The 26,733-nt window shown below is 44.5% G+C and overlaps 3 protein-coding genes across 3 annotated transcripts in view; 2 read left to right on the forward strand and 1 right to left on the reverse strand.

Moving 5' to 3' along the window:
• Window positions 1-26,733, forward strand: part of LOC100579958 (zinc finger protein 701) — a 210,073-nt gene that overhangs the window by 6,604 nt on the left and 176,736 nt on the right. The window lies entirely within an intron of this gene.
• LOC100607369 (cytochrome c oxidase assembly factor 4 homolog, mitochondrial-like) lies at window positions 810-1,646 on the reverse strand. Its single transcript, XM_003269882.4, has one exon. It carries the CDS (start codon window positions 1,452-1,454, stop codon window positions 1,191-1,193), a length of 264 nt encoding a protein of 87 aa, XP_003269930.1. The 5' UTR covers window positions 1,455-1,646; the 3' UTR covers window positions 810-1,190.
• Window positions 7,098-26,127, forward strand: LOC100605341 (zinc finger protein 528). The gene is made up of 7 exons (XM_003269876.4): window positions 7,098-7,180; window positions 7,646-7,899; window positions 10,743-10,810; window positions 11,003-11,084; window positions 14,743-14,869; window positions 15,351-15,479; window positions 24,114-26,127. The coding sequence occupies exons 4-7, from the start codon at window positions 11,070-11,072 to the stop codon at window positions 25,727-25,729; spliced, it is 1,887 nt and encodes a 628-aa protein (XP_003269924.1). The 5' UTR covers window positions 7,098-7,180; window positions 7,646-7,899; window positions 10,743-10,810; window positions 11,003-11,069; the 3' UTR covers window positions 25,730-26,127.

Raw genomic sequence — 26,733 nt, forward strand, 5'->3', positions numbered from 1 at the left:
ACACACAGTAATGAGGAAAGGGGGACACGCAGTTCAGATGAATGATGAATTGATTGGATATTATGATTAATTTCTCTATAATAAACATAAAATTTGTTTAAAATATACAGACAAAGATGAGAATTGGAAAACTGTCTATGAGGCATGTGTATTTCATAATTCTTGGTATCAGGGGTTAGCTTTCACTTGCTGTCCTTATTCTGCCAGACGGCAGTGACTTGACTCATTCAGGTGTGGGTCACTATCTTCACTTCTGAGATGGGGTAGGGTGTGGGCAAGTGTATAAGATACGAGGAAAAACCAAAGTGTTTTTTCTACTCTCACAATCAACACAATAGTGAATGCTCAACACAGAATGCCTCATCTCCGGTCACCAAAATGAGTGGGGATTACTTCCCACCAACAAGCAATTTTTCATCAGATAAAAACTGGGTGTTCTGTAATTGAACTCAATTTGACACCATTTGTAGGGAGTTAGCATTAGATCTCACAGGAGGCTGAGGGCTCAGTTGCACAAAACTGCCCCCAGAATTTGCTATTGCTAGGGTGATTTACACAACTTGGAGAAACAATTTACTTAGGTGTACCATTTGTTATAAAGGATGTTACACAGGATACAGATCAACAGCCAGATGGAAGAGCATTCCTAATAAATTAATGGAAACAGAGAAGTATGTTTTGGACTTCTCACAGAAAAGTCAGACCGTGGACTGACTTTCCATGGACTGACAGACCATGACTGACTTCTTACAGAAAGTCAGACCATGGACTGACTTTCTTTCTGTTTCTCTCTTTCTCTCCTTCCTTCCTCCCTCCCTCCCTCTCTCTTTTTCTTTTTTTTTTTTTAACCATTAAATTGTGAATTTAATTTAAAATAAAATGTCCCTAAAATCATCTCAGTACTTGGCACAGTGACCCAAGTGGGGTGGGCAAGCATCCCTTAACACACTCTTTGTTTTCCTGGCAAATACTGGTGGAACAAGACAGATGAGGATGTATGAGATCTGACCATGAACATATGACAGCTGTTTGTGCCAGTCATGTCCAAACCCATGGCTCTCAACTCCAGATCCAAAACTATCCCCATGTTTTAGACCTCCCACAGCCAGCATTTAGGATTTCTTCCTCTATGATCTTGCTGGCTGCTGGTCTTGGCAGGGCCATCTACTGGGGATAGGTGGTTTGGGGTCTCACTGGTGGGCACTGGCTTGTTCTTGCCTCCTCTGCAGCTCCTCTTGCCGCCTCGCCTGCTGTTCACTCCTGCAGTCCTTGAACGCCTGCACCTGTGGCTGGCATTGCCGCCAGTCCTGGTGCTGGGCCATGCACTCCTGCACTGCAAAGTGGGAGGCAGCACAGCCAGAGTGGGAGATCAGCTGGTCCAGCGGGTCCTCCTCCTCATCGTCCTTCTTCACCTGTTGGGTCCAGGTATGGCCTTGAGGGACTGAGGTTGACATCCTGGGGACGGGGAGTTAACAGGTGGGAGAAGAGGGCCCGAACGCACGCTCCTACGCGGTGGCTTGGGCTTTGCAGGCGGTTGGGGATCCTCTGTCCATCCTTTCAGGAACCAGCCCCTTGTGGGGAGCGTGCACTCGGAAGGCCTTTCTTTTTCTTTCACTTTGACGGAGCCTCGCTCTGTCACCCAGGCTAGAGTGCAGTGGTGCTATCTCGGCTCACTGCAACCTCCACCTCCCGGGTTCAAGTGATTCTCCTGCCTCAGACTCCCAGGTAGCTGGGATTACAGGCGTCTGCCACCACACCCGGCTAATTTTTATATTTTTAGTAGAGACAGGGTATTGCCACATTGGCCAGGCTGGTCTCGAACTCCTGACCTCAAGTGATCTGCCTGCCTCGGCGTCGCAAAGTGCTGGGATTACAGGCATGGGCCACTGCACCCAGCCTGGGGCTTGAGTTTTAAAGGTGCCACAGTACACCTTGGTTCTCTTTTTTTATAAACAGGAATGTGTCTTCCTGACCTGAGTATTTATTATCTGTATGTGGGGGCAAAGGAGAGAGCCCTGGACTCTGCAGAGTGAAGGGAAAACAGCAAAAAATCCAGATGGGAGGGAATGGATCAAAGGTGTAAACACAGGTAAGAGCTCAGATGGGCAGAGTGGAAGCTGTATAATTTTTTTTTTTTTTTTTTTTTTTTGAGAGACACGGTCTTGCTCTGTTAGCCAGTTTGGAGTGCAGTGGCAATCATAGGTCACTGCATCCTGGAACTCCTGGACTCAAGTCATCCTCCTTCCTCTGCCTCCCAAACTGGTGGGATTACAGGTGTGAGCCACTGCAACCTGCAAAGCCACACTAATAAATAGTGTTTGGGAAACTGCAACTGGGAGAATTCTGTGGAAAACCAATAGTATAAATTCTGTTAGTTTTTTTTTTCTTTTCTTTTCTGAGACAGAGTCTCACTCTGTCGCCCAGGCTGGAGAGTAGTGGTGCAATCTCAGCTCACTGCAACCTCTGCCTCCCAGGTTCAAGCTAGTCTCCTGCCTCAGCCTCCCGAGTAGCGGGGATTACTGCTGCCTGCCACCATCCTTGGCTAAGTTTTGTATTTTTAATAGAGACGGGGTTTCACCAAGTTGGCCAGGCTGGTCTTGAACTCCTGTCCTCAGTTGATCTGCCCGCCTCAGCCTCCCAAAGTGCTGGGATTACAGGTGTGAGCCACCATGCCCGGCCTAAATCCTGTTAGTTTTGAATGGAAATTTCCCCCCTTTTTTTTTTTTCTGGGACAGGTTCTTGCTCTGAGACAATGACAAGTACAAACTAGGTTTACTGTAAATATGAGAAAGGGAAAAAATACTTTTACTGTATTAGAAGACTTGAAATCACATGAAGTGATACCAATCTTTTATTGTTGTTGGTCAGATGTTTTAGCTATTTTAGGTGTTTGGGTTTTTTGTCTTTCTACATAACTGCTAACCTTGTTAGTATCTGCAGAATGCCTTAATTAGGAAAGATATTAACCCTATGTGTCAGATTTGTGTAATTCATATTGTTTTATATGGAATCTTCCAATAAATGTATATGGTATACATCTCTATTTGCTGTCTTTGATTTCTTTCATCAGCATTTGGTAGTTGTAATATAACAGTTCTATGAATGTTTTGTTTCACATGTATTTCTTTGACCTTTTTATTTTATTTTTTTTTGAGATGGAGTCTTGCTCTGTCGCCCAGGCTGAAGTGCAGTGGCGCGATCTCGGCTCACTGCAAGCTCTGCCTCCTGGGTTCATGCGATTCTCCTGCCTCGGCCTCCCCAGTAGCTGGGACTACAGGCACCCGCCACCACGCCCGGCTAATTGTTTTGTATTTTCTTAGTAGAGATAGGGTTTCACTGTGTCAGCCAGGATAGTCTTGATCTCCTGACCTCATGGTCCACCTGCCTCGGCCTCTCAAAGTGCTAGGATTACAGGCGTGAGCCACTGCGCCTGGCCTCTTTGACCTTTTTTTTAATGGAGCAATCATACATAGTATTTTATTTTTAATATCAGGTTTCATGTGTAAATTGCTAGTGTATAGAAATATACAAGATGATGATGATGATGATGATGATGATTTTGAGACAGGGCCTTACTCTATCATCCAGGCTGGAGTAGAGTGGAGCGATCTCAGCTATTGCAGCCTCTGTCCTGCAGGCTTAAGTCATCCTCCCACCTCAGCTTCCCGAGCAGCTGGTACTGCAGGCATGTGCCACCATGGCCTGTTAAATTTTTGTGTTTTGTAGAGACGGGTTTCACCATGTTACCCAGCCTGGTCTCAAACTCCTGAGCTTGAGTGATCTGCCTGCCTTGGCCTCCCAAAGTGCTGGGATTACAGGCATGAGCCACCATGCCTGGCCGATGAAATATATGATATTTTTGTACGTTGATCTTATACTTTGCTACCTTTACATTTTTCTTGTTCTAGAGATTTTTGTAGATTTTTTTGGAATTTTCTACATAAAATCATTTCATCAGTTTCCTATTGCTATACACAGTGATTGGCTTAAAACAAGAAAAACATATTCTTTTATAATTCTGTAGGTCACATATCTAATATGGGTCCATAGTTCTGTGATTCTTCGTGAATCTCCAGTGGAGAATTCGTTTCCTTACCCTTCGTAGGTTCCAGAGGCCACTTACATCCTTTGACTCATGGTCCACTTCCTCCATCTTTAAAGGCAAGAAAAAAATCTCTTTATCCCTCTATTTTCAACACATCACCACTGTCTCTGTCCCTTCGCGTCTACCTGCACCCTTCCGATATTGAACCTTGTGATTCTATCACTTTGACCATATAATTCAGGATAATGTCTACCTAAGGATCCTTAACTAGACCACATTTGCAAACTCCCTTTTGACATATCCAATAATACAGGTTATAGGGATGAAGCTACCTTCCTTTGGGAAAGGTATTAGCCTGCACAACCAGCATATTTTCTGTTGGTACGCTATTTTTTTTCTCCTGTCCTCAGGCCACCCTCCTTCCTCAGCCTCCCAAAGCACTGTGATTACAGGCCTCAGACACCACACCCAGCCTGTCACTTTTATTTCCTTTTCCTTTATTTCACTGGCTGGAACCTTTCATATTGTGTGGAATAGCAGTGATAAGAGGGGACATCCTTGCCCTCATCCCAACCTCTAGGGGAAACTTTATGCTTTCACCAGTGTGTATGATGATTCTGTAAGGATCGGTAGGTGATCTGGAGTTGAGGAAGTTTCCCATGATACTGTTTTCCATACTGACTGCAGTATTTCAGATTCCCACAAAATGTACGAACATAGTTTCTCCACATCCTTGCTTGTGAAGCAGGTTCACTGCACACTGGTTGCCAGTGTGTCTGAGTTGAGTGAGAGATAATCTCACAGACACACAGTAAGTTACATGAAGTGAATTTGTTACATACAGATCGGCAGATGCCTGGGATTCATGCGTTCTGCTCCCCAAGGCGCAAGAAAACCACCCAGTGCAGATGCAGTCTCTCTGTATGTGTTCAACTTGCATCACAGCTGCGAGAGGCTGGAAGGCGGACCATCCTGGGTTTCATGCTCCAGGGATGCATGGCACGTTGGCCTAAAGCAACAAAGGGGATCCTGTTCTGGGGGTCTGGAACACATCTTGTCCTTTTCTCACTGGTCCTTTCCTCTCAGGATGTTGCTTTTCCAGCACATTCTATATTCATTCTTGGGAACTACAAGTGAGAAGTCAGATGCAACTGGGCCAATTCAACCCCACTTGAATGCTGTCCTGTAGTCTCTCCGCCAATCCATATATCCCCTTTATTTTTATATTTTTTGAGACGGAGTCTTGCTCTGTCTCCCAGGCTGGAGTGCAGTGGCGCAATCTTGGCTTGCTGCACCTCCACCTCCCGGATTCAAGCAATTCTTGTGTCTCAGCCTCTCGAGTAGCTGGGACTACAGGCATGTGCCACCATGCTTGGCTAATTTTTTCTTTTTTTTTTGTATTTTTAGTCGAGACTTGGTTTCGCCATGTTGGCCACGCTGGTCTCTAACTCCCGACCTCAGGTGATCTGCCCGCCTCGGCCTCCCAAAGTGTTGGGATTACAGGCGTGAGCCACCACGCCTAGCCCAGATATCCCCTTTAATAAAGCTAGTTCATTTATTTGTGCACTGACCTCCCTGGATCTGGAGGTAGAGGCTTGTCTCAGGAGATGGAAGTACTACCTTGACTGGCAGAATCTCAGGGCAACATCATTGAGGTACAGCCAGTTGCATTTCACTAGGCTCAAGAGGATTGCTGCCTCAAGCAGGATAACCAAGCCTGCCTGGAGCAGTGCCATAGTCCAGGACCCAGTGACCTAGGTGAGAAGTTGGTACTCAGATCAAAGAAATGTTGTTCAGGTGACCCCACTGTCTGCAGCCAATGGGCCTGCTTGTGGGTCTTACGTATTTGTGTTTCAAAAATAACCTGAGGTCTTGATGTGGGGTCCTTATCTCCCATGCAAGGTGACTCATGCCTATAATCCGAGCAGTTTGGTAGGAGCAGATGGGAAGACTGCTTGAGGCTAGAAGCTGGAGACCAGCCTGGGCAACAAAACCAGACTACATCTCTATTAAAAACAAACCAACAAACAGTAGAAAATTAGCACAGTGGAGAGGCACAGGCCTTTACTCACAGCTACTCGGGAGGCTGAGACAGGAGGTCACCTGCCCAGGATCCCAGGAAGTCAAGGTTGCAGTGAGCTATGATCGCGCCACTGCATTTCAGCCTCGGTGGCAGAGACCCTGTCTTAAAATTTTAAAAAGTATTAAAAAAACTAAGTTGGACCAGCCGTGGTGGCTACTCTGGAGGCTGGGGCAAGAGAATCACTTGAACCCAGGAGGAGCTGAGTGCCTGCCACTGTACTCCCGCCTGCGCGACAGAGGGAGATGCTGTCTCAAAACAACAACAAAAAAACTACGTCGTTTATGACTATTTTAAAAAGTTATTGGCTTTTTTTTTTTTTTAAGAAACAGTTGGTAACTTATCTTCACACTGGCCTTAGTCCTCCATGCCCAACATGATGTCCCTAGGAAAGTCTCTGGAATTGAGCACAGGGTTGACCTTCACCCTCTAGAGTGAATGGGGAAGATAAATGAAAAGTATTTATCTTCTATGGGCACTGGCATGAAATAGAACATTCTACCCTGGCAGGGTTTTGCATTTCACATTTTAGCTTGCATCATCCCCTTCACAGACAATTCCAAAGTGTGTTAATTCAATTCCTAAAGCTTCCTTTCCCTTCCTCCCTTCCCTTCCCTCCTTACTTTTCTTTCTTGTCCATTTATTTTCGTTTTTTTTTCTTTCTTTCTTGGTTTTCTTTCCCTTTTTCAACTTCTTTTTCTTTTCTCTTTCTCTTTATTCTCTCTCTTTCTGCTTCCAGGATAGGTGGGACTTGAAATTCATTTTAATAGAAGGAATTTTCGTGGATATGATCAACAGCCGATTTTGCTCTGCGCAGGTAAGATCCGTTTTCAGACCAAAACCCTGAAAACAAGCGCGGCCAGTCAGGCGAACTGAAGCGCAGGCCCCGCCCAGGCCTTGTCCCGGCCCGCCTTGGTCCCAGCCAGTCCGGCCTCTAGGATGCGCGCGCAATTTCGTGCAAGCCCAGAAGCGGACCGCGGCGGGTGAACGCCTAGAGCGCAGTTTCCGGTAGACCCGGAAGCCGATCGCAGGGAGAAACTGTTTCGCAGCAGTGCGTGAGTTTCCCTTTGCCTATATTCAGTCTAGGCTAGCCAGTTCTTCTGCGCTTCTATACCCGGGATCTGAGGGGCATGCAGACCTTGAAATCTCGGCACCGCTCCCTCCACACCGAGTAAATTCAGACGTCCTTTGAGAGTCTGGGAGTCGCTTTCTGCGTGTTAAAATCGCTTGGAGGCTGGTCCTGTGCCCGGTCTTTTTGTCATATACCCACGTAGACACCTCCTATCGTGGGGTTTACCTGCTTCAAATCCTTTAGTAACCCCTACACACGCCCCGCACCACGTAAAATCCTCACTCTCCGTTCCCCCGGCCTCGCCCTTCTTTGCCCCTCCTGGAGCTCAGCGCCCCAACAGGGCACGAGAGGCCTCGTCCTCTACCCGGACCTGGTTTCTGCAGACTCCACCCCTCTCCTGACCCACTCCTGCCTTTTTCCTTCTTAATCTGGACCCTCTGTTCCCCAGGCCTTCCTTTTCCAGCCACCGGTTCTCCTGACCCCGAGTGTGGGGAGTGACTTCAGTCTCCTGACATCCCAGTGTTCTCTCGAGCCAGTTTCCAGCCCACCGAAAATGAGCTCTTCCGGAAGTGGGCATCTTATTCCAATCCCCTCCCTGTGAATGTGTGGAGAAAAAGAGATGGGAACGAGTCAGAGGAAATAGAGAAATTTTGAAAGAGAAATGAAGAATGAGAGACCCATTAACAGATGGCAAAGTAGAAGGTGAGTGAGGGGTTTGCAGAGACACAGTGAAAGAAGGTGCCGAGAAAATAGCAGGGGGAGAAAAGTAACTGTAAAAATATAGACAAACTTGGGTCTGTAGAAAAACGAAGTTCAACAAGATAGGGAAGGCTTCTCAGATAGATAGTGGGGGAGAGGAGGAGGGATTTGGAGCCGGGTCAGACAGGGCAGCGTGGTGCTGGCACAGCCAGAGGGGGCAGCTGGTCACAAGGAGAACAGAGGGAGAACCACAGCAGGGGGAGGCCTGGGATCTAAGGGTGCCAGAGAGTGGGGACAGGAGTGTGTAACATCGAAGATGGAATTTAACAGGGAGAGCCCAAGGGGAGCTGAGATGTGGGAGGAAAGAGGGAGAAATATATGGAGATTAGGGACAATGAAAGATGGGGCAGAAAGAGGAATAAGAGGTGAAACAAGTTGTAAAAATGGATCAGAACAGGTGGGAGAGAAGGAATAGAGGGAAGAATGGGACAAAGAGAAGAGGAGGGACTCAAAATGAACAGAATCCTGGGGAAAATAAAGAGAAAAAAAGAGCTAGGGAAAAAAGATGAGAATGAGAGATACGTACAGAATGAGGCAGGGAAACAGTAGTGAGGAAAGAGGGGGACCCTGGTTACAGATGAGTGGTGAGTTGATTGGAAATCATGATTGAATTGTGACATATTAATTTTTCTATAATATAAAGTTTGTTTAAAACACATGAGGCTAGAGGCTGTGGCTCACACGTGTAATCCCAGTACTTTGGGAGGCTGAGGTGGGCGGATCACTTGAGGTCAGGAGTTCAGACCAGCCTGGCCAACATGTGAAACCCCATCTCTAGTAAAAATACAAAAATTAGCTGGGCCTGATGGCCTGCGCCTGTAAGCAGCTACTCGGGAGGCTGAGGCAGGAGAATCGCTTAATCCTGGGAGGCAGAGGTTGCAGTGAGCCGAGATCGCATCACTGCACTCCAGGTTAGGTGACAGAGCAAGACTCCATCTCAAAAAACACAAAAAACCACACATGAAGATGAGAATTGGAACACTATTTATAAGGCATGTGCATTTTATAATTCCTGGCATCAGAGGTTAGCTTCCACTTGTAATCTATTCTGCCAGAGGGCAGTCACTTGGCTCATTCAGGTGGGGTTCACTCTCTTCTCTTTTCTTGGCATGGACTAGGGTGTGAGCGAGTGTATAAGATAGGAAAAACCAAAGTGTTTTTTTGTGTTCACAGTGAACACAATAAAGAGCGCTAAACACAGAATGCCTCATCTCTGGTCACCAAAGTAATATGGGAATTACTTGTCACCAACAAGCAGTTCTTCGTCAGACAGCACCTGGGTGTTCTGTAATTTTACTCAGTTTAACTAGTCAGTGTAGGAACAACCCCACACACATTTTGATCACTAAAGGTGAGGTATTCTCTTTTGGGTGTGAGAGTAGTAAAAACAGTGTGGTTTTTTCCTGTCTCAAACAAAGTATTAGCTACATTTTTACTTGCAGTAAGTATGCCTTTTCCGTGGTCTGTGTAAGAGCACGACATACCAAAATCTCGTTTAGGCTCTCTCTCACTCTTTCCTCCATTTCTTGCTTGACCCCATCCAATCAGCTTTTGACACCAACCATTCCACTGCTCCTTTTTTTTATCTGAGTCACCAGTGACTTCTCTGTTTCTAAATCTAGTTATTTATTTATTCATTTAATTTTTAGAGACAAGGTCTTGCTCTGTCACCCAAGCTGGCATGCAGTGGCAGTCATAGTTCACCATAACCTCAAACCCCTGGGGTCCAGCAATCCTCCCATCTCAGCCTCCAGAGTAGATAGGACTATGGGCCTGTCCCTCTGCCTGGCTGATTAAAAAAAAAATTTTTTTTTTTTTAGAGACAAAGTCTCACTACATTGCCCAGGCTGGTCTTGAACTCCTGACTTCTAGCCATCCTCCTACAAAGAAGTCGCAGCATGCTGGGATTAGAGGCATGAGCGCCTGTACCCTGCTTAAATCCGACTTTGAATTTTCTGTCCTCCTGTCTTTTTCTCTCAGCAGCATGTTTCACAGCTGATCACTCTATTTTTTCTCAGCTTTGAAGACATTGCTCGTATTTTAAAAAATCTGTTTAAAATTTTTCTCATTACTTTCATATCTTATCAGTTTCTTCTGCTGGTGTCTCCTGAAGTGTCTTCTCTCAATATGGAAATATCACCCGATTTAGTCCTTAAACCTGTTCTGTCTGCTCACACCCTCTGCTTTTCCTTTTGATCTCATCTGTGGTTTTAAAGACCACCAACCTGTCTCCATTTTCCCTCTCCACCCCCCTCTCCCCTGAATTCCAAAATCCTGTGTCCAGTCATGTTCTTGATATCTCTGCTGGGACATCCACAGGCATCACCTCCACGTGTCCAAAATAGGCTTCCTGAACTGCCCCAAACATGTTCTCCCTACGGTGGTGCATAGCTCAGATGACAGACACCTTGTACTTTCTGGGGATTAACTAAACCTGTCAGAATGTGCTTAAAATATATGAGATACTATTTGTGTTTTAATTTCTAAGGTAAAGAATAAATGACATGTTTACTTAAAATGAGTGAGGAAATAGATTGTTTCAAAATTTCTTTTGGTGCGTGGGAGAAAATATTTGAAGAGCTCAGCCCTGCCTGATCTGCTTCCCCAGCATCTCTCTGACCCTATCTCCTGCCTCCGTTCTTCCTGCTCCCTCTACTGCAACTACACAGCCCCTTTTCCTTTTCCGAGAGCGTTTTGTATTTTTAAAATAAGTGCTTGATCAAAGTATGATTTTAGGAATCACACAGTTTATTACCACATGAAGAATTGCTTTTTTTTTTTTTTAGGTTCACAAATTTTAAGAAAGGGAGAATAAAGTGAAAAAATCTCAGAAGGAATCCACTCAACAGACGAGGTACCTTAACCACATAATGGGTGATTTCCAAATTTATTAACATCTGTTTGCTCAGTTAGGATAAATCAGACCTATGTAGAAAGTCAAAGTTTGAGGATTACCTCAGGGTGAGGTCTTCCCTTTGTGTGTGGCTATGGCACAGGAAGGAGGATGTTGATTCTAAGCCCTAAGCAGCATATTTTTGACATTCAGGATTCACTTCCAAAGAGACATATTACGCAAGGAAGCAACTCGGAAGAGGAAATAAAAGGAGTCAGGAATGGCCTTTACTCAGGTAAGGTAATATTCTCAGTGGATTGTTCTGTCTCTGTTTCTTCCTGAAATGCCAGGCATTGGAGTTGCTAATCTTTGACTCTGAAGCATCCTGCCTGACACATTTGCTTGCACTTACCCATGGCTTCTTGCAGTCCCTTCATTTCCGCTTGAGATTTCAGTTCACTGTGACCCATTGACATGAACTTGGGAAGAGGCTGCACTGGGCATGGTCCTGGGAAGGGCTCTCAGCAGACGTGGATGGAGATGGGGTGTGGGTCCCGTGGTGTCAGTGCTGCTGGGCAGCATGGATTGTTCAGGGATCACATCTGGATGCACTGTCAGTGTTCTGTGGACTAGAATTGGAGAAGCTACACGTCAAAGTTCCTTTCTTTCTTTTTTCTTTTTTTTTTTTTTGAGACAGAATCTCGCACTGTTGCCCAGGCTGGAGTGCAGTGGCATGATCCCTGCTCATTGCAACCTCCGCCTCCCAGATTCAAAGGATTTTTCCACCTCAGCTTCTCATGTAGCTCAGATTACAGGTGTGCACCACCACTCTAATCTAATTTTTGTGTTTCTAGTAGAGATGGGGTTTCGCCATGTTGGCCAGGTTGATCTTGAATGCCAGCCTCAAGTGATCTGGCCACCTCGGCCTCCCAAAGTGCTGGGATTATGGGTGTGAGCCACCACCCCCGGCCATATCCAATGATTTCTTAAGGTATAGGGTGCTGAGGTATTTTCTTTGCCCTTAATATGTTAAATTAATATATTAATAAATTTCCTGTAACATACCACCTTTTTACTAATGGAATAAATTAGTAAACTTAATTAAATTTTTTTAATACCTAAATAACAATATTTTAATGGACAAAGCTTTATTTATAGGCCAGAAGCAGTGATGTGTGCCTATAATTCTAGCTTCTTGGGGGGCTGAGGTGGGAGGATCCATTCAGCCCAGGAGTTTGAGACTATTCTGGACACCTAGTGAGATCCTGTCTAAAATTTTAAAAATATTGTATTTTTGAATATGGATATTTAGTAGAGATTGTAGTTCAGGCTTCTATGGTTTTACATGGTCTCCCATTTTTAAGCACTTACCATATGTTTGTAAAATAAGTTGGTACAATTTATACATTTTTATTGTTGCAAACATGCTGAAATACACATTAGGAAAAATAGTACTTACAGGTAGGCACAGTGGTGCATGCCTTTAGTTTCCCACTTGGGAGGCTGAGAGGAAGGATCTTTTGATGCCAGGAGTTCAAGGTTATGGTGCACTATGAATAGCCACTGCCATCCAATTTGGACAATGTATTGAGACCCTGTGTCTAAAAATTGAACACCAAACTAATGATGAAAAATATGTAAAAAATAGGTCACTGGGACAGGGTGCAGTGGCTCACCCCTGTAATCCCAGTACTTTGGGAGGCCGAGGTGGGCAGATCAGAGGGTCAGGAGTTTGAAACCAGCATGGCCAACATGGTGAAAACCCGTCTCTACTAAAAGTAGAAAAATTAGCCAGGCGTGGTGGCATGCACCTGTAGTCCCAGCTACTTGGGCGGCTGAGGTTAGGAGAATCGCTTCAACCTGGGAGGTGGAGATGGTGGTGAGCTGAGATTGCGCCACTGCACTCCAGCCTAGGCAACAGAGCAAGACTGCATCTCAAAAAAAAAAAAAAAAAGTCAGTGAGAGACAACTTCTCTTATTTCAACTGATGTGTATAAATGTGTATGTGTACTAGTGTATATGAGTGTGTAAGTGTGTACATGTGATGTGTGTGGATGAGTGCACAACAGTGTTTTTTATGAATGGCATGTCATTTATATAGATTTTATATTTTTTAATCAGTTGAAATTACATCTTAAATATTTACCAGGTTCAAATTTTTCTACACTATCATGCTAATGAGCTGATAGCTATAAGAATAATAATGTATTATGGGGATATATAATATATTATATATATGCAGATATAATGGCCTTTTAGGCAGTTTCATGTTTTTAATCCTTGAACTTGTTTTAAGTTTACTGAATTAGGTAATTGTCAATTTTCTTTTGATGCTGATCTGTTACTTAACTGTTTGATTCTTTAGGTTTGATTCTAATGTCCAGACACCTGGGATCCAGTGCTTACGCTGCCATTTTTAGTCCTGACACCTGGGGCGAGTTTCCTAAATATATGTGAAAGAGTTGTCTCTTCAGTAAGATAGGAACAGATTATTCTTTCTTCTTTTGTTTGTTTTTTTAGATGAAGTCTCACTCTGTCACCCATTCTGGAGTGCAGTGGCGAGATCTTGGCTCGCTGCAACCTCCGCCGCCTGGGTTCAAGCGATTCTCCTGCCTCAGCCTCCCAAGTAGCTGGGATTACAGGCATGTGCCACCACACCCAGCTAATTTCTGTATTTTTACTAGTGATGGGGTTTCACCATGTTGGCCAGGATGCTCTTAATCTCTTGACCTTGTGATCGGCTGCCTTGTGATCCTCCAGTTCATGTAAAGCATTTAGAATAGTGCCTATCACATGGGAAGTGTTCCATTCATCCATTGCTATAGTTATCACAGCTTTCAGATTTTGACCATTTTTTATTTTATTTATTTGTGTTTTTTGAGTCAGAGTGTCACTCTTGTCTGTTTCCCAGGCTGGAGTGCAGTGGCATGATCTCAGCTCACTGCAAACTCCACCTCCTGGGTTGAAGAGATTCTCCTGTCTCAGCCTCCTGAGTAGCTGGGATTACAGGCGCTCACCACCACACCTGGCTAATTTTTTTCTATTTTTAGTAGAGACAGGGTTTTACCATGTTGGTCAGGCTGGTCTCAAACTCCTGACCTCAGGTGATCCACCTGCCTCAGCCTCCCAAAGTGCTGGGGTTGCAGGCATGAGCCACCACACCTGGTCAAGATTTTGACCTTTCTTAAAAACTACAGTAGGTTGGGGCCAGGCACGGTGGCTCACGCCTGTAATCCCAGCAGTTTGGCAGGCCAAGGCGGGCGAATCAGGAGGTCAAGAGATCGAGACCATCCTGGCCAACGTGGTGAAACCCTGTCTCTACTAAAAATACAAAAAATTAGCCGGGCGTGGTGGCAGGCACCTGTAATCCTAGCTACTTGGGAGGCTGAGGCAGGAGAATCGCTTGAACCTGAGAGGTGGAGGTTGCAGTGAGCTGATACCACACCATTGCACTCCAGCCTGGGCAAAAAGAGCGAAACACCATCTCAAAAAGAAAAAACTCAAAACTACAGTGGGTTGGGTGCAGTGGCTCACAGCTGTAATCCAAGGACTTTGGGAGGCCAAGGTGGGGGGATGGCTTGAGCTTAGGAGCTCAAGACCAGCATGGGCAACATGGTGAGACACCATATTTATAAAAAATACAAAAATAAGCCATGCATGGTGTCATGAACATGTAGTCCCAGCTACTCCAGAGGCTGAGGTTGGAGGATCACTTGAGTTTGGGAGGCAGAGGTTGCAGTCAGTCAAGACTGTGCCACTGCACTCCAGTCTGGGTGATAGAGTGACACCCTGTGTCAAAAAAAAAGAAAAAACCACTGTAGACATCATCACCTCTGAAGACACCACTTGAATTGTATCTCAGGTAGATACTGGATATCACTTGGTGTCTTCCCATTCTGTGTGACGACGAGTACTCTGTATACCCTGTTGCTGAAATGTGGATTTTCTTTTAGGGACCCTTGAAATTCATGGACGTGGCCATAGAGTTCTCTCAGGAGGAGTGGAAATGCCTGGACCCTGCGCAGAGGACTTTATACAGGGATGTGATGTTGGAGAATTATAGGAACCTGGTCTCCCTGGGTGAGGATAATGTCCCTTCAGAAGCCGCGATCTGCCCTGGTGGATCTCTGCATTGTGTCTTGTGTGCCTCTTGGAAGCTCCTGCATTGCTTGACTGAGATTGAAACCTTGTTGACTCAGAATTGAAAAGCTCCATTACACTTTCCAGACTTGAAATGTCCCCTTTTTTCAGGTGTTCTTCTCCCTTCACGACTTGTGATTGGTGGCACCAGGGCTGAAGTATGCGTGAAACCTTATGACAAACTTCAAAAATATCCAGTTCCCTGTTTTCTAAGCCTGTGCTTTTGATTCTGTAGTTCTTGGCAGGGGGCTCTATGTCTGCATGTTACAGTGTTCCCTAAGCATTCAGAAACAGGCAGTCAGTAAATGAATTTGTGAAATACTATTTATGACTTAATTGTAATATCCTCTCTCCTCCCTAAATGTAGGGCTTGGACTTGGGAGATGCCACAGCACACATTTATTCTTTCTTTTATAAATAGGAATCTGTCTTCCTGACCTGAGTGTTATCTCCATGTTAGAGCAAAAGAAAGATCCCTGGACTCTGCAGAGTGAAGAGAAAATAGCAAACAATCCAGATAGCAGGGAATGCATCAATGGTGTGAACACAGGTGAGAGCTCGGGTGGGCAGAGTGGAGGCCCCATAATTTTTGTTTTCTGAGACAGGGTCTCACTCTGTCATCCAGGCTAGAGTGCGATGGCAATCATAGCTCACTGCAGCCTTGAGTTCCTGGACTTAAGGGATCTCCCTGGCTCGCTCTTCCAAAGTGTTGGGATTACAGCCATGAGCCACTGTACCCTGCAAAGCCACACTATTAGATAGCGTTTGGGAAACTGTCTGCAAATGGGAGAATTCTGTGGGAAAACAAAAGTTGAAATCTTGTGAGTTCTGAACAGACATTTTTCTTTATTTCCCTATTTATTTTTTGGAGATAGGATCTCTCTTGGGTCACCCGGGCCAGAGTGCAGTGGCATGATTATGGCTTGCTGCATCCTCAATTTCATGGGCTCAAGTGGTTCTCCCACCTCAGCCTCCTGAATAGCTGGGACTACAAGTGTACGCCACCACACCTGGCTAATTTTTTGTATTTTTTGTGGAGATCGGGTTTCACCATGTTACACAGGCTAGTGTTGAACTCCTGGGCTCAAGTAGTCTGCCTGGCTCAGCTTCCCAAAGTGTTGGGATTATAGGTGTGAACCACAGTAACCAGTAAGGTGTGTTGTTTAATTGGCACATATTTGTGGATCTTTAAGGTTTTTTTCTTTTGGCTGGGCACAGTGGCTCATCCCTGTAATCCCAGCACTTTAGGAGGCCAAGGCAGGCAGATCACTTGAGGCCAGGAGTTCGAGACCAGCCTGGCCAACATGGTGAAACCCTGCCTCTACTAAAAATACAAAAATCAACTGGGTGTAGTGGCAGGTGCCTGTAATCCCAGCTACTCAGGGGGCTGAGGCAGGAGAATCGCTTGAACCTAGGAGGTGGAGGTTGCAGTGAGCCGAGATTGCGCCACTGCGCCCTAGCTTGGGTGACAGAGTGAGACCCTGGCTCAAAAAAAATAAAAATGCATTTTTTTTCTTTTGTTAGTTTCAACGTTACATGCCTCTGCCTCCGGAGTAGCTGGGATTACAGACATGCACCACCACGCCTGGCTAATTTTTGTACTTTTAGTAGAGATGGGATTTTTCCATGTTTGGCAGGCTGGTCTCCAACTCCTGGCCTCAAGTGATTAGCCCCCCCCCCCCCACCTTTGCCTCCCAAAGTGCTTGGGATTACAGGTGTGAGCCACTTCACCTGGCCCAAGACATTCTGTTTTAAATGTTAACAGCTTATCTTTGATTAGATACACAAAGCTCTGCTTAACAACTCTGCCCTCACTTTCTGTTATTACTGGCAGAAATTAATCCTATATATTTTATGTTCCCATTAATGTATGTTTATAATGCTTTTTAAATGAGTGTCCTTTTTTTTTTTTTTTTCTGAGATGGAGTCTCCTTCTATCTCCCAGGCTGATCTCAGCTGACTACAGCCTCTGCCTCTCTGGTCCAAGTGATTCTTCTGCCTCAGCCTCCTGAGTAGCTGGGATTACAGGCGCCCATCCCCACCCCCGGCTAATTTTTGTATTTTTAGTAGAGACAGGTTTTTGCCATGTTTGCCAGGCTGCTCTCCAACTCCTGACCTCAAGTGATCCACCTGCCTTGGCCTCCCAAAATGCTGGGATTACAGGCGTGTCACTGTACCTGGCCTGATTGTGTCTTTTAAATTGTAGGAAAGAATTAAAAGTCAAGTTACAAATGAAAAGTGCAATAATACATGTTTCTGTATTTGATCATTTGTTGACCTTTTATGATGAGCTTTTTATTTTTATTTTTGGGGGATGGAATTTTGCTCTGTTGCCCAGGCTGGAGTGCAATGGCAGGATCTTGGCTTAACTGCAACCTCTGCCTCCTGAGTTCAAGCAATTCTCCTGCCTCAGCCTCCCAAGTAGCTGGGATTACAGACACCACCCCCAGCTAGTTTTTGTATTTTTAGGAGAAATGCGGTTTCATCATGTTGGCTAGGCTGGTCTCGAACTCCTGACCTCAGGTGATCCACCCACCTCAGCCTCCCAGAATGCTGGGATTACAGGCATGAGCCACTGCGCCCTGCCTATGATGACCTTTATATTTTCATATGGGTTAAAGATACCGTCTAGAGTGCTTTCATTTCATCTTGAATGCTCGTTTTAGCATTTCTTCTTGGACAGGTCTAGAATACTAATTAACTTCCTCAGCTCTTCTTTAGGAAAGTCTAAAATTCGCCTTTATTTTTGCAGGTGAGTTTTGCTAAGTGTAATATTCTTCATTGCTGTTTTGCCAATTTTTCTTTAAGCACTTTCAGTATATCACCTCACTGTCTTCTAGCCTGAAGATGTTTGCTGAAAAATATGTATAATCTTACAGAGTTTAGTATTGTCTGACAAGTCTCTTTTTTGTTGCTACTGTCAAGGTTTTGTCTTTGTCTTTTTTTGACTCTTGGTAATTTCTTTATAGTATGTCTCTGTGTGAATGTATTTGGGTTAATTTTAGTTAGAAAGGTCAAGTCTCTCTCTTTTTTTTTGAGACGGAGTTTCACTCTTGTTGCCCAGGCTTGAGTGCAGTGGCACGATATTGGCTCACTGCAGCCTCCACCTCCCGGGTTAAAGCGATTCTCCTGCATCAGCCTCCCAGGTAGCTGGGATTGCAGGCACCCGCCATGATACTCTCCTTTTCATGCAGTGTTTTCCTGATTTCATTTAGTTGTCTATCTCGTTTATGTTTTAGCTGGTTAAGCATCTTAAGACAGTTGCTTTCAAAATTTGTCAAGTAATCAGAGGGCTGCCTTTTTCTAGGTTGGGTTTGTGGAGATTTGTTTGTTTTTTTTTTGTTTATTATAATTTTAGCCATATTTCAATGTCTTTATGTAGGCCTTGTAATTTTTGTTTTAGGTTTGCTAAAACAACCACTTCTCCCAGTTCTTTTTTTTTTTTTTTTTTTTGAGATGGAGTCTTTCTCTGTTACCCAGGGGCTGGAGTGCAGTGGCATGATCTTGGCTCACTTCAACCACCACCTCCCAGATTCAAGCAATTCTCTTGTCTTAGCCTCCTGAGTAGCTGGGACTATGGGTGCACACCACCATGCCTGGCTAATTTTTGTATTTTTAGTAGAGACGGGGTTTCACCATATTGGTCAGGCTGGTCTCGAACTCCTGACCTCAGGTGATCCACTCACCTAGGCCTCCCAAAATGCTGGGATTATAGGCATGAGCCACCATGCCCAGCCAGGTCTCTAACTATTGACCTCAAGTTATCCATCCTCCCTTGGTTTCCCAAAGTGCTGGGATTACAGGCATGAGCCACTGCACTGGCTGTTCCAGTTCTTTTATGTAAGAACTGTACAGGGTGACAGCTTTACAAATCAACCTGTTGTAAAGGGTGTGGGTGCCACCTGCATGGACCTTGAGGGACTGAACAAAGGGAGTGAACATGGGAATAAAAGACAAAGACAATAGAGTATATTTGGAAGAAGGGGTCAGGGGGCTCCTTGCTTCTAATGAACAAGGGCCCTGAGCTTTAGAGCCCTTCACATTTTATTGGGTAAAGGATGGGGGGGGAGGTGGGGGGTGGTTGTCGGTCAGCGGCTTGATTTACAGCGGCTTGCAAGACTGCATTCTTTGAACAATAGGCTCTAGATCTCCCAGTAGATAATGAGCACAGTGCCAGGGAGTGATTGCCTTCAGCAAACCTTTTGGTGGCAGGCGCAGTCATGAGTTTGCCCATATCCTGCATTCATGATAAATAGTTTGCTGTTTGGTCATATAGCCTCCAGTGGAATGCTGAGTTGGTCAACTCTCTCGGGCCATCGGCTCCCTACATCTCCCCCTTTGTGTTTATGTATTACTGTTACAGATTTGTCTAAGCACTGGCCTACCTAAAAGTTCTGTTGGAGATAGGGGGTAGAGAGAATAAACAAAAACAAAGGTTTTTGCAGCTGTAGCCGGGAGGCATGTCTCTGCTGAAGCATTTGCTGTATAAGCCATACTTCCTCTTCAGCCTCTTAATGGCCACGGGGAATTTAAGGAAGAGTCTCCTTGCAGGGTTTGGTAAAGATGTGTAAGTTGGCCGGGCATGGTGGCTCAAGCCTGTAATCCCAGCACTTTGGGAGGCCGAGGCGGGCGGATCACGAGGTCAGGAGATCGAGACCATCCTGGCTAACAGGGTGAAACCCCGTCTCTACTAAAAATACAAAAAATTAGCCGGGCGTGTTGGCGGGCGCCTGTAGTCCCAGCTACTCGGGAGGCTGAGGCAGGAGAATGGCGTGAACCCCGGGAGGCGGAGCTTGCAGTGAGCCGAGATCGCGCCACTGCACTCCAGCCTGGGGGACAGAGCAAGACTCCGTCTCAAAAAAAAAAAAAAAAAAAAAAAAGATGTGTAAGTTGATAGGTGGCAATACCTAGCATCAGGCATAGCCAATTAATATCTCCTAGTATTTGCTGAAAATCATTTAAAGTCTATAATGTGTCTTTACCAAGAACTGCTTTCTGAGACCGTACACTCCTCTCTGTAACAATATTTCCTACGTAATGGTATGGGGAAGTTATTTGCACTTTCTCTGGAGCAATTTTGGGATTCCATTTAATAAGATCTTGCTTTACATCTCTGAATAATTGATGTAAAATTTGATCTGTAGGAGTGGCCTAAAGAATATCATCTATAAAATGAATGATATACGCAGTGGGAAACATATTCTGAGGCTCCTTTAATGCGCTTCCTACAAAATGGTGACATAATGAAGCATGCCTTCATGTAAACATAATGTTAAGCATGCCTTCAAGTAAAATTTTCCATTGATAGCAAGAAACGGGTTCTCTGTGATTAATAGAAGACATAGAGAAGGCAAATTGAGGCTTATGCTTCTCGCGTAATGGTAAAGAAACAATCCTTAAAATCTGTTACTACAAGAGGCCAGTCTCTTGGAATGGCCGCCGGGGAAGGTAAACCCTGCTGTAATGCAGCCATTGGTTTAATTTGTGCATTAATAGCTCTCAAATCCTGCAGCAGTCACCGTCTTCCAGACTTTTTTGGAATAACAAATACCAGTGAATTCCAGGGGCTAACTGACTTCTCTATCTGTCCTGCATTCAAGTGTTCTTTTACCAACAGATGAAGTTGATCTAGCTTCCCCTGTGTTGATCCACCCACACAGGTTTCTCACTAAGCCATTCTAATGGTAAGGCAGTGGGCGGAGGAGAAATATCAATGACCCCCATCAGAAATCCTGATGTCCTAGTCCTTTTCTGTTTTTCCAGTTACTGATAACAGGTTAGGGTTTCCTTGTAGGAATTTTCCTAAACCTTTTCTACTCTCATATCCCATGTCCTTCAACATTGTAAATCCTGGGTTACCAGAGTTTTCATTTGTAAGTCTCGTATCGCATGCTCTAAGTCTCAGCCCCATAAATTGGCTGTATTTGCAACATAAGACTGGAAAGTACATGACTGACCATCCAGACCAAGACAAGGTAAAATCTCAGCACTCTGTTGAACACTTTTAGCTGCTCCTATTCCCACTAGGGATGTGGGAGGTTAGTCTGAGAGTCGATGCTGATGGCCAGTCTTTACTGGATATTACTGAGGCATCAGCTCCTGTGTCCATTTGCCCATAAAACTTCTTTCCTTTAATTAGTACTGCACAGGTAGGCCTATTAGAGGTTATGGATTGGGAAAGATAGATTTCCCATGTAGTTGTGCTCCCAAATCTTTTATTTCCTCATTTCTCCTTTTGTGAAGATGGGTGTAATTTGCAGGGAATAAGCAATAGCTGAGCAGTATAGTCTCCTGGTTCAAAAACCCAAAGATATTGTGACATTAAAACTACTTGAATTTCTCCTTCATAATCAAAGTCAATCACTCCTGGGACTACAGTGATGCCTTGCAAGTTAAGGTGGCGTTTGCCTAAAATTAGTCCCATGTATCCTCTTGGTAAAAGTCCCCAAATGCCAGTGGGAATTTTGATAGGTTTGTCTCCACCAACTACTGTTATTTTTCTGACTGGGAGATCTAATCCTGCACTTCCTGGTGTTCCTGGGATGAGAGAATCAATGTTTCTCCTGGGACCCATCCCTGAAATGGGGTTGTGGTCTGAACTGAGAATGCCCTCATTGTTTGAGGGGCCCGGGTCCAGGCCACCTTCTCGTTTCCCGACAGGAGGGGTGCCATTCTGACGAAGTCTTGAGTGGCACTGATTAGCCCAGTGATTTCCTTTGTTACAGCGAGGACAGAGTCCTGGCGTTTTTCTGCCGGGGGTGGGGTGGGTTGGGGGGCACTGCATTGTAAGGTCCTTTCTGTCCTGAGATCTGGCAGCATTCCTTTTCAAAATTTCTGTTTTTTCCACAAGTAAAACATTTTCCCACTTTAGGGTTTGACCCTTGGCTTCTTTTAGATTTGTCAACTACTAAATTAGCCATGCTTCAGCTAACATTGAAGAGCGACGAAGCTCAGTTCCTACATCCTAACAAGCTCTGGGAAAATTTCCCAAGTCTTTTGTACACCTTACAGGTGCCAGTGCACATTTACAATCCACGTTTGCATTCTCAAAAGCTAAAGTTAAGGTTAGCATTTCTGCGGCAGTGGCATGAGGAATTTGACGCCTCACTGCCTCTTGTAATCTTGCAAGAAATTGCGCATAGGGCTTCTACAAACCTTGCATGATATGCAAAAAGGATTGTTCTGGGACTCCCTCTTCTGGAATTGTGGCCCAGGCATGTTTAGCAGCCTGTGAACGCTGCTGATAAGCAGCAGCTGGGAGTGCCATTTGATGTTCCAGGTCTGAATAAGGGTCATTACCCAATAGCATATCCTCTGTGATGTCTCCTTGATAAGCGGCATGATTCTGTCTAGCCTGGTCTGCACACAGTTCTTGCCAATTTAAATTCCGTGTCAGATATGCAGTAGCAGACAAGTTTGCAATAAAAGTTTACATCAAAGAGTAGAAGGCACGTAACACCCAATACAGATTCTAACAATCCTAAAGTGAGTGGGCTCTGTACTCCATTGTTAACTACACTCATTTTTAATTCCTTCAACAACTAAACTCTAGTGGGGTATTTTCATGAATAAACTGGTGCGGATTGTTTGGATCAGGCCTTATGGAAATAGGAAAAGCACAAGGTCCCAAGGGCTCTCCAGCTGTGGCAGCAGAGTGTAACATTCTTTGTACTGGGGTCTCTATTTCTGCTACTGAAGGAGGTGGTACAGATGTTGCTGCAACTGGAGGGGGCGGTAAAAACTAATTTTTATCCTCCCTCTCCTGTTTTTTGTTTTCAATTGGATCTGTGGGTGGGACAACAGATTCTTTCAGATTTTTAGACTCAGCCTGCTGCCCAGCAGAATAATGAGATAATGGCCGAACAGTACGAATTAGACTCCACTTGAAGACAGAAGAATCAACTTTAAGACCTTTTTGATGAGCCTTTTAAAATCCTTTTCCTGCTGCGTCCCAATTTTCCACATCAAGAGTGCCTGCCTGTGGAAACCAAGGGCTATGCATAATAATCTGCAGAAGCTTCATGTCTGTGAATTAACCTGAGTTCCAGACTGTCTCAGTAGAACTTTAAACAACTGCACATAGTGTTTTTCTTCAACAGACAAATTCTGCCCCATGTTACCCTGATTCAGAAAACTTCCCGTTCCCAGTACTTCAGAGCACTGACCTTTTATCGCTCCCAGTACCTCTTTAGGGCACTGGCCTTATATCTGCTGCTGGCCGACTCATCCATGGTTCCCTGTTCACCTTGTGAATTTCAGTTCCTCTGCTCCAGTAGAACCTTCTTTGTTTATGTCCTCAAAGTCCTGTGTTCAGGGGCCACTTGTCCAACATCCTTGGACTCCCTGTTCTGGGTCACCAGTTGCCACCTGCACAGACCTTGGGGGACTGAACAAAGGGGGCGAACATTGGAATAGAAGACAAAGGTGTATATTTGGAAGAAGGGGTCAGGGGGCTCCTTCTAGTGAACAAGGGCCCTGAGCTTTAGAGCCTTTTATATTTTATTGGGTAAAGGAGATGGGGTGTGGGGGAGGGGGGTAGTTATTGGTTCAGCGGTTGATTTACAGCAGGTTTGCAAGACTGCATTCGAACAATAGACTCTAGATGTCCCAGTAGATAATTTCAATGAGCACAGCACCAGGGAGTGATTACCTTCAGCAAACCTTCTGGTAGCAGGCGCAGTCGTGAGTTTGCCCACATCCTGCATTCATGATAAATAGTTTGTTGTTTGATCATATAGCCTCCAGTGGAATGCTGAGTTGGTCACATCTCTCGGGCCTTCAGCTTCCTACATGTGGGAACACTCAGTCCTTTTCTGGGGATGTGTTTCTTCTGGCTTGTGGAAGTACCATTATTAATGTCTATACAGCTCTTCTTGGATTTCTGATTTTCCCTAAGAGGCTCATCCCTGCTTCTTCCCAGAAGCTTTCAGTTTCTGTTGTATTTCTAGACTGCTCATCATCTCTTTCAGATTTACCCATAATTCTCTCGACTCCTGCAGATTCCCCACTGCTCCAATGCATCACCTCAGTTCCTTGTGTTTTCTGCACTGCCAGCATGATATACACAATACGCTGATACTCCTACCAGTGTCTGAGTCAGGTGAGGCAGAATCTAGACCCTCTGTCAGACACTAAAGATGCCATTATCATGGGTTGAAGTTCCACTCTTTTCTTTCTGTTTTAGAGAGGAGCTCTAAATTGGGAAGTAATGCAGGAAACAAGCCTTGTAAAAATCAACTTGGATTCACTTTTCAGTTACGTCTGCGTGATCTACAGCTATTTCAAGCTGAAAGGAAAACTTCTGGGTGTAAGCATTTTGAAAAACCCGTCAGTGACAATTCCTCAGTTTCACCGCTTGAAAAAATTCATTCCAGTGTCAAATCCCACCTTTTAAATAAATATAGAAATAATTTTGATCATGCTCCATTACTTCCACAAGAACAGAAAGCACGCATTAGGGAAAAAGCTTATAAATGCAATGAGCATGGCCAAGCCTTTAGAGCATCTGCAAGCCTTACTAACCAAGTAATCCATAATACAGATAATCCTTACTCATGCAGTGAATGTGGCAAGGTCTTTAGTTGCAGTTCAAAGCTTGTGATACATCGAAGAATGCATACTGGAGAGAAGCCTTACGAATGTCGTGAATGTGGCAAGCTCTTTAGTAGCAATTCAAACCTTTCACAACATCAAAGAATTCATACTGGAGAGAAGCCTTACAAATGTCATGAATGTGACAAGGTCTTTCGAAGCAGTTCAAAGCTTGCACAACATCAAAGAATTCATACTGGAGAGAAGCCTTACAAATGTCATGAATGTGACAAGGTCTTCAATCAAATTGCACACCTTGTACGACATCAAAAAATTCATACTGGAGAGAAACCTTACAGTTGTAATAAATGTGGCAAGGTCTTTAGTCGCCATTCATATCTAGCAGAACATCAAACAGTTCATACTGGTGAGAAACCTTACAAATGTGAAGAATGTGGCAAAGCATTTTCAGTGCGTTCCAGCCTCATAACCCATCAGTTAATTCACACTGGAAGGAAACCTTACAAATGTAAAGAATGTGACAAGGTCTTTGGGCGCAAGTGTTTCCTGACCTCTCATCAGAGAATTCATACTAGAGAGAGACCTTATGGATGCAGTCAGTGTGGCAAGATCTTTAGTCAGAAATCAGACCTTATACGACATCGAAAAACTCATACTGATGAGAAGCCTTACAAATGTAATAAATGTGGCACAGCATTTAGAGAGTTTTCAGATCTTACTGCCCATTTTCTAATCCATAGTGGAGAGAAACCTTACGAATGTAAAGAATGTGGCAAAGTCTTCAGGTACAAGTCTTCTCTAACCAGTCATCGTAGAATTCATACTGGAGAGAAGCCTTACAAATGTAACAAATGTGGCAAGGTCTTCAGTCGTAGTTCAAACCTTGTATGCCATCAGAAAATTCATACAGGAGAGAAGCCTTACAAATGTAATGAATGTGGCAAGGTCTTTAATCAAGCATCATACCTTACAAGACATCAAATAATTCATACTGGAGAGAGGCCTTACAGATGTAATAAATGTGGCAAAGCATTTCGAGGGTGTTCAGGCCTTACTGCCCATCTTGCAATCCATACTGAAAAGAAATGTCATGAGTGTAAAGAATGTGGCAAGATCTTCACTCACAAGTCTTCCCTCACCAATCACCATAGAATTCATATTGGAGAGAAACCTTACAAATGCACCCTGTGCAGTAAAGTCTTCAGTCACAATTCTGACCTTGCACAGCATCAGAGAATTCATTCATGACAGTCCCTACAAACTGTATGGCAAAACCATCATCATGAGTTCTAGCATTAATCAACATCAGAGAGTCCATACTAAGTGGAAATCATATAAATGAAATGTACGTGACACAGGCTTTATCAAGGCCCGCCAAATCACCAGACATCACCACATCATTGTGGAGGATGAAAGCACACAGATGAATTGTGTGTACTTGGGCTATTATTCAAGGACCATTACTATAGAACACAATAGGATTTGCACAAGAAGTAACTCTGTCTCTGGTTCTCTGATACTAATCTATGATATTGCATGCTGCAGAATAATGCTAAGTCAAAATATGTTGAATCTCATGACCTGATGTATATCAAAAGTGCAACGGCTTGTAAATGACCAGTTTTATTCAGGCTATAAAGCATTCAATTATTATTATTTTTATTTATTTTTTTATTTTTTTTGAGACGGAGTCTCGCTCTGTCGCCCAGGCTGGAGTGCAGTGGCGCGATCTCGGCTCACTGCAAGCTCCGCCTCCCGGGTTCACGCCATTCTCCTGCCTCAGCCTCTCGGAGTAGCTGGGACTACAGGCGCCCACCACCACGCCCAGCTAATTTTTTGTATTTTTAGTAGAGACGGGGTTTCACCGTGCTCTTGATCTCCTGACCTCGTGATCCGCCCGCCTCGGCCTCCCAAAGTGCTGGGATTACAAGCGTGAGCCACCGTGCCCGGCCAGCATTCAATTATTTGGGGCTTATAGAAAAGGCTACTTTACTCTTTATGACTTTGAAATCTCTTCATGTGCCTTCCATACAGGCCATTCACTGTGGTCCCTGGGAAAGAATCAGTAGGATGACAGGGCTGACTTCATTAGTTGAGGATTATTTCTATCCAATTTCCTGATGAAGGACATTGCCTTTTGAAATTAAATATTTTCTGATTTAGAGAGCATGGAGGTGGGCAGAGTAACATAAAACTGATGACCGTCATCATACTGTTGCAGTCAGCACACTTTCTCCTGACATAAGTGCACA

The sequence above is a fragment of the Nomascus leucogenys genome, chromosome 10 (assembly GCF_006542625.1).
Source record: "Nomascus leucogenys isolate Asia chromosome 10, Asia_NLE_v1, whole genome shotgun sequence".
NCBI classification, from domain to species: domain Eukaryota; kingdom Metazoa; phylum Chordata; class Mammalia; order Primates; family Hylobatidae; genus Nomascus; species Nomascus leucogenys.

Bases quoted from the DNA above. Each gene is read 5' to 3' on its own strand.
- LOC100605341 (XM_003269876.4), top strand. The intron at 14,870-15,350 runs GTGAGGATAATG...TTTTATAAATAG, and splicing joins TAGGAACCTGGTCTCCCTGG to GAATCTGTCTTCCTGACCTG. The intron at 15,480-24,113 runs GTGAGAGCTCGG...TTTCTGTTTTAG, and splicing joins CATCAATGGTGTGAACACAG to AGAGGAGCTCTAAATTGGGA.
- LOC100607369 (XM_003269882.4), bottom strand. From the start codon at position 1,454: ATGTCAACCTCAGTCCCTCAAGGCCATACCTGGACCCAACAGGTGAAG.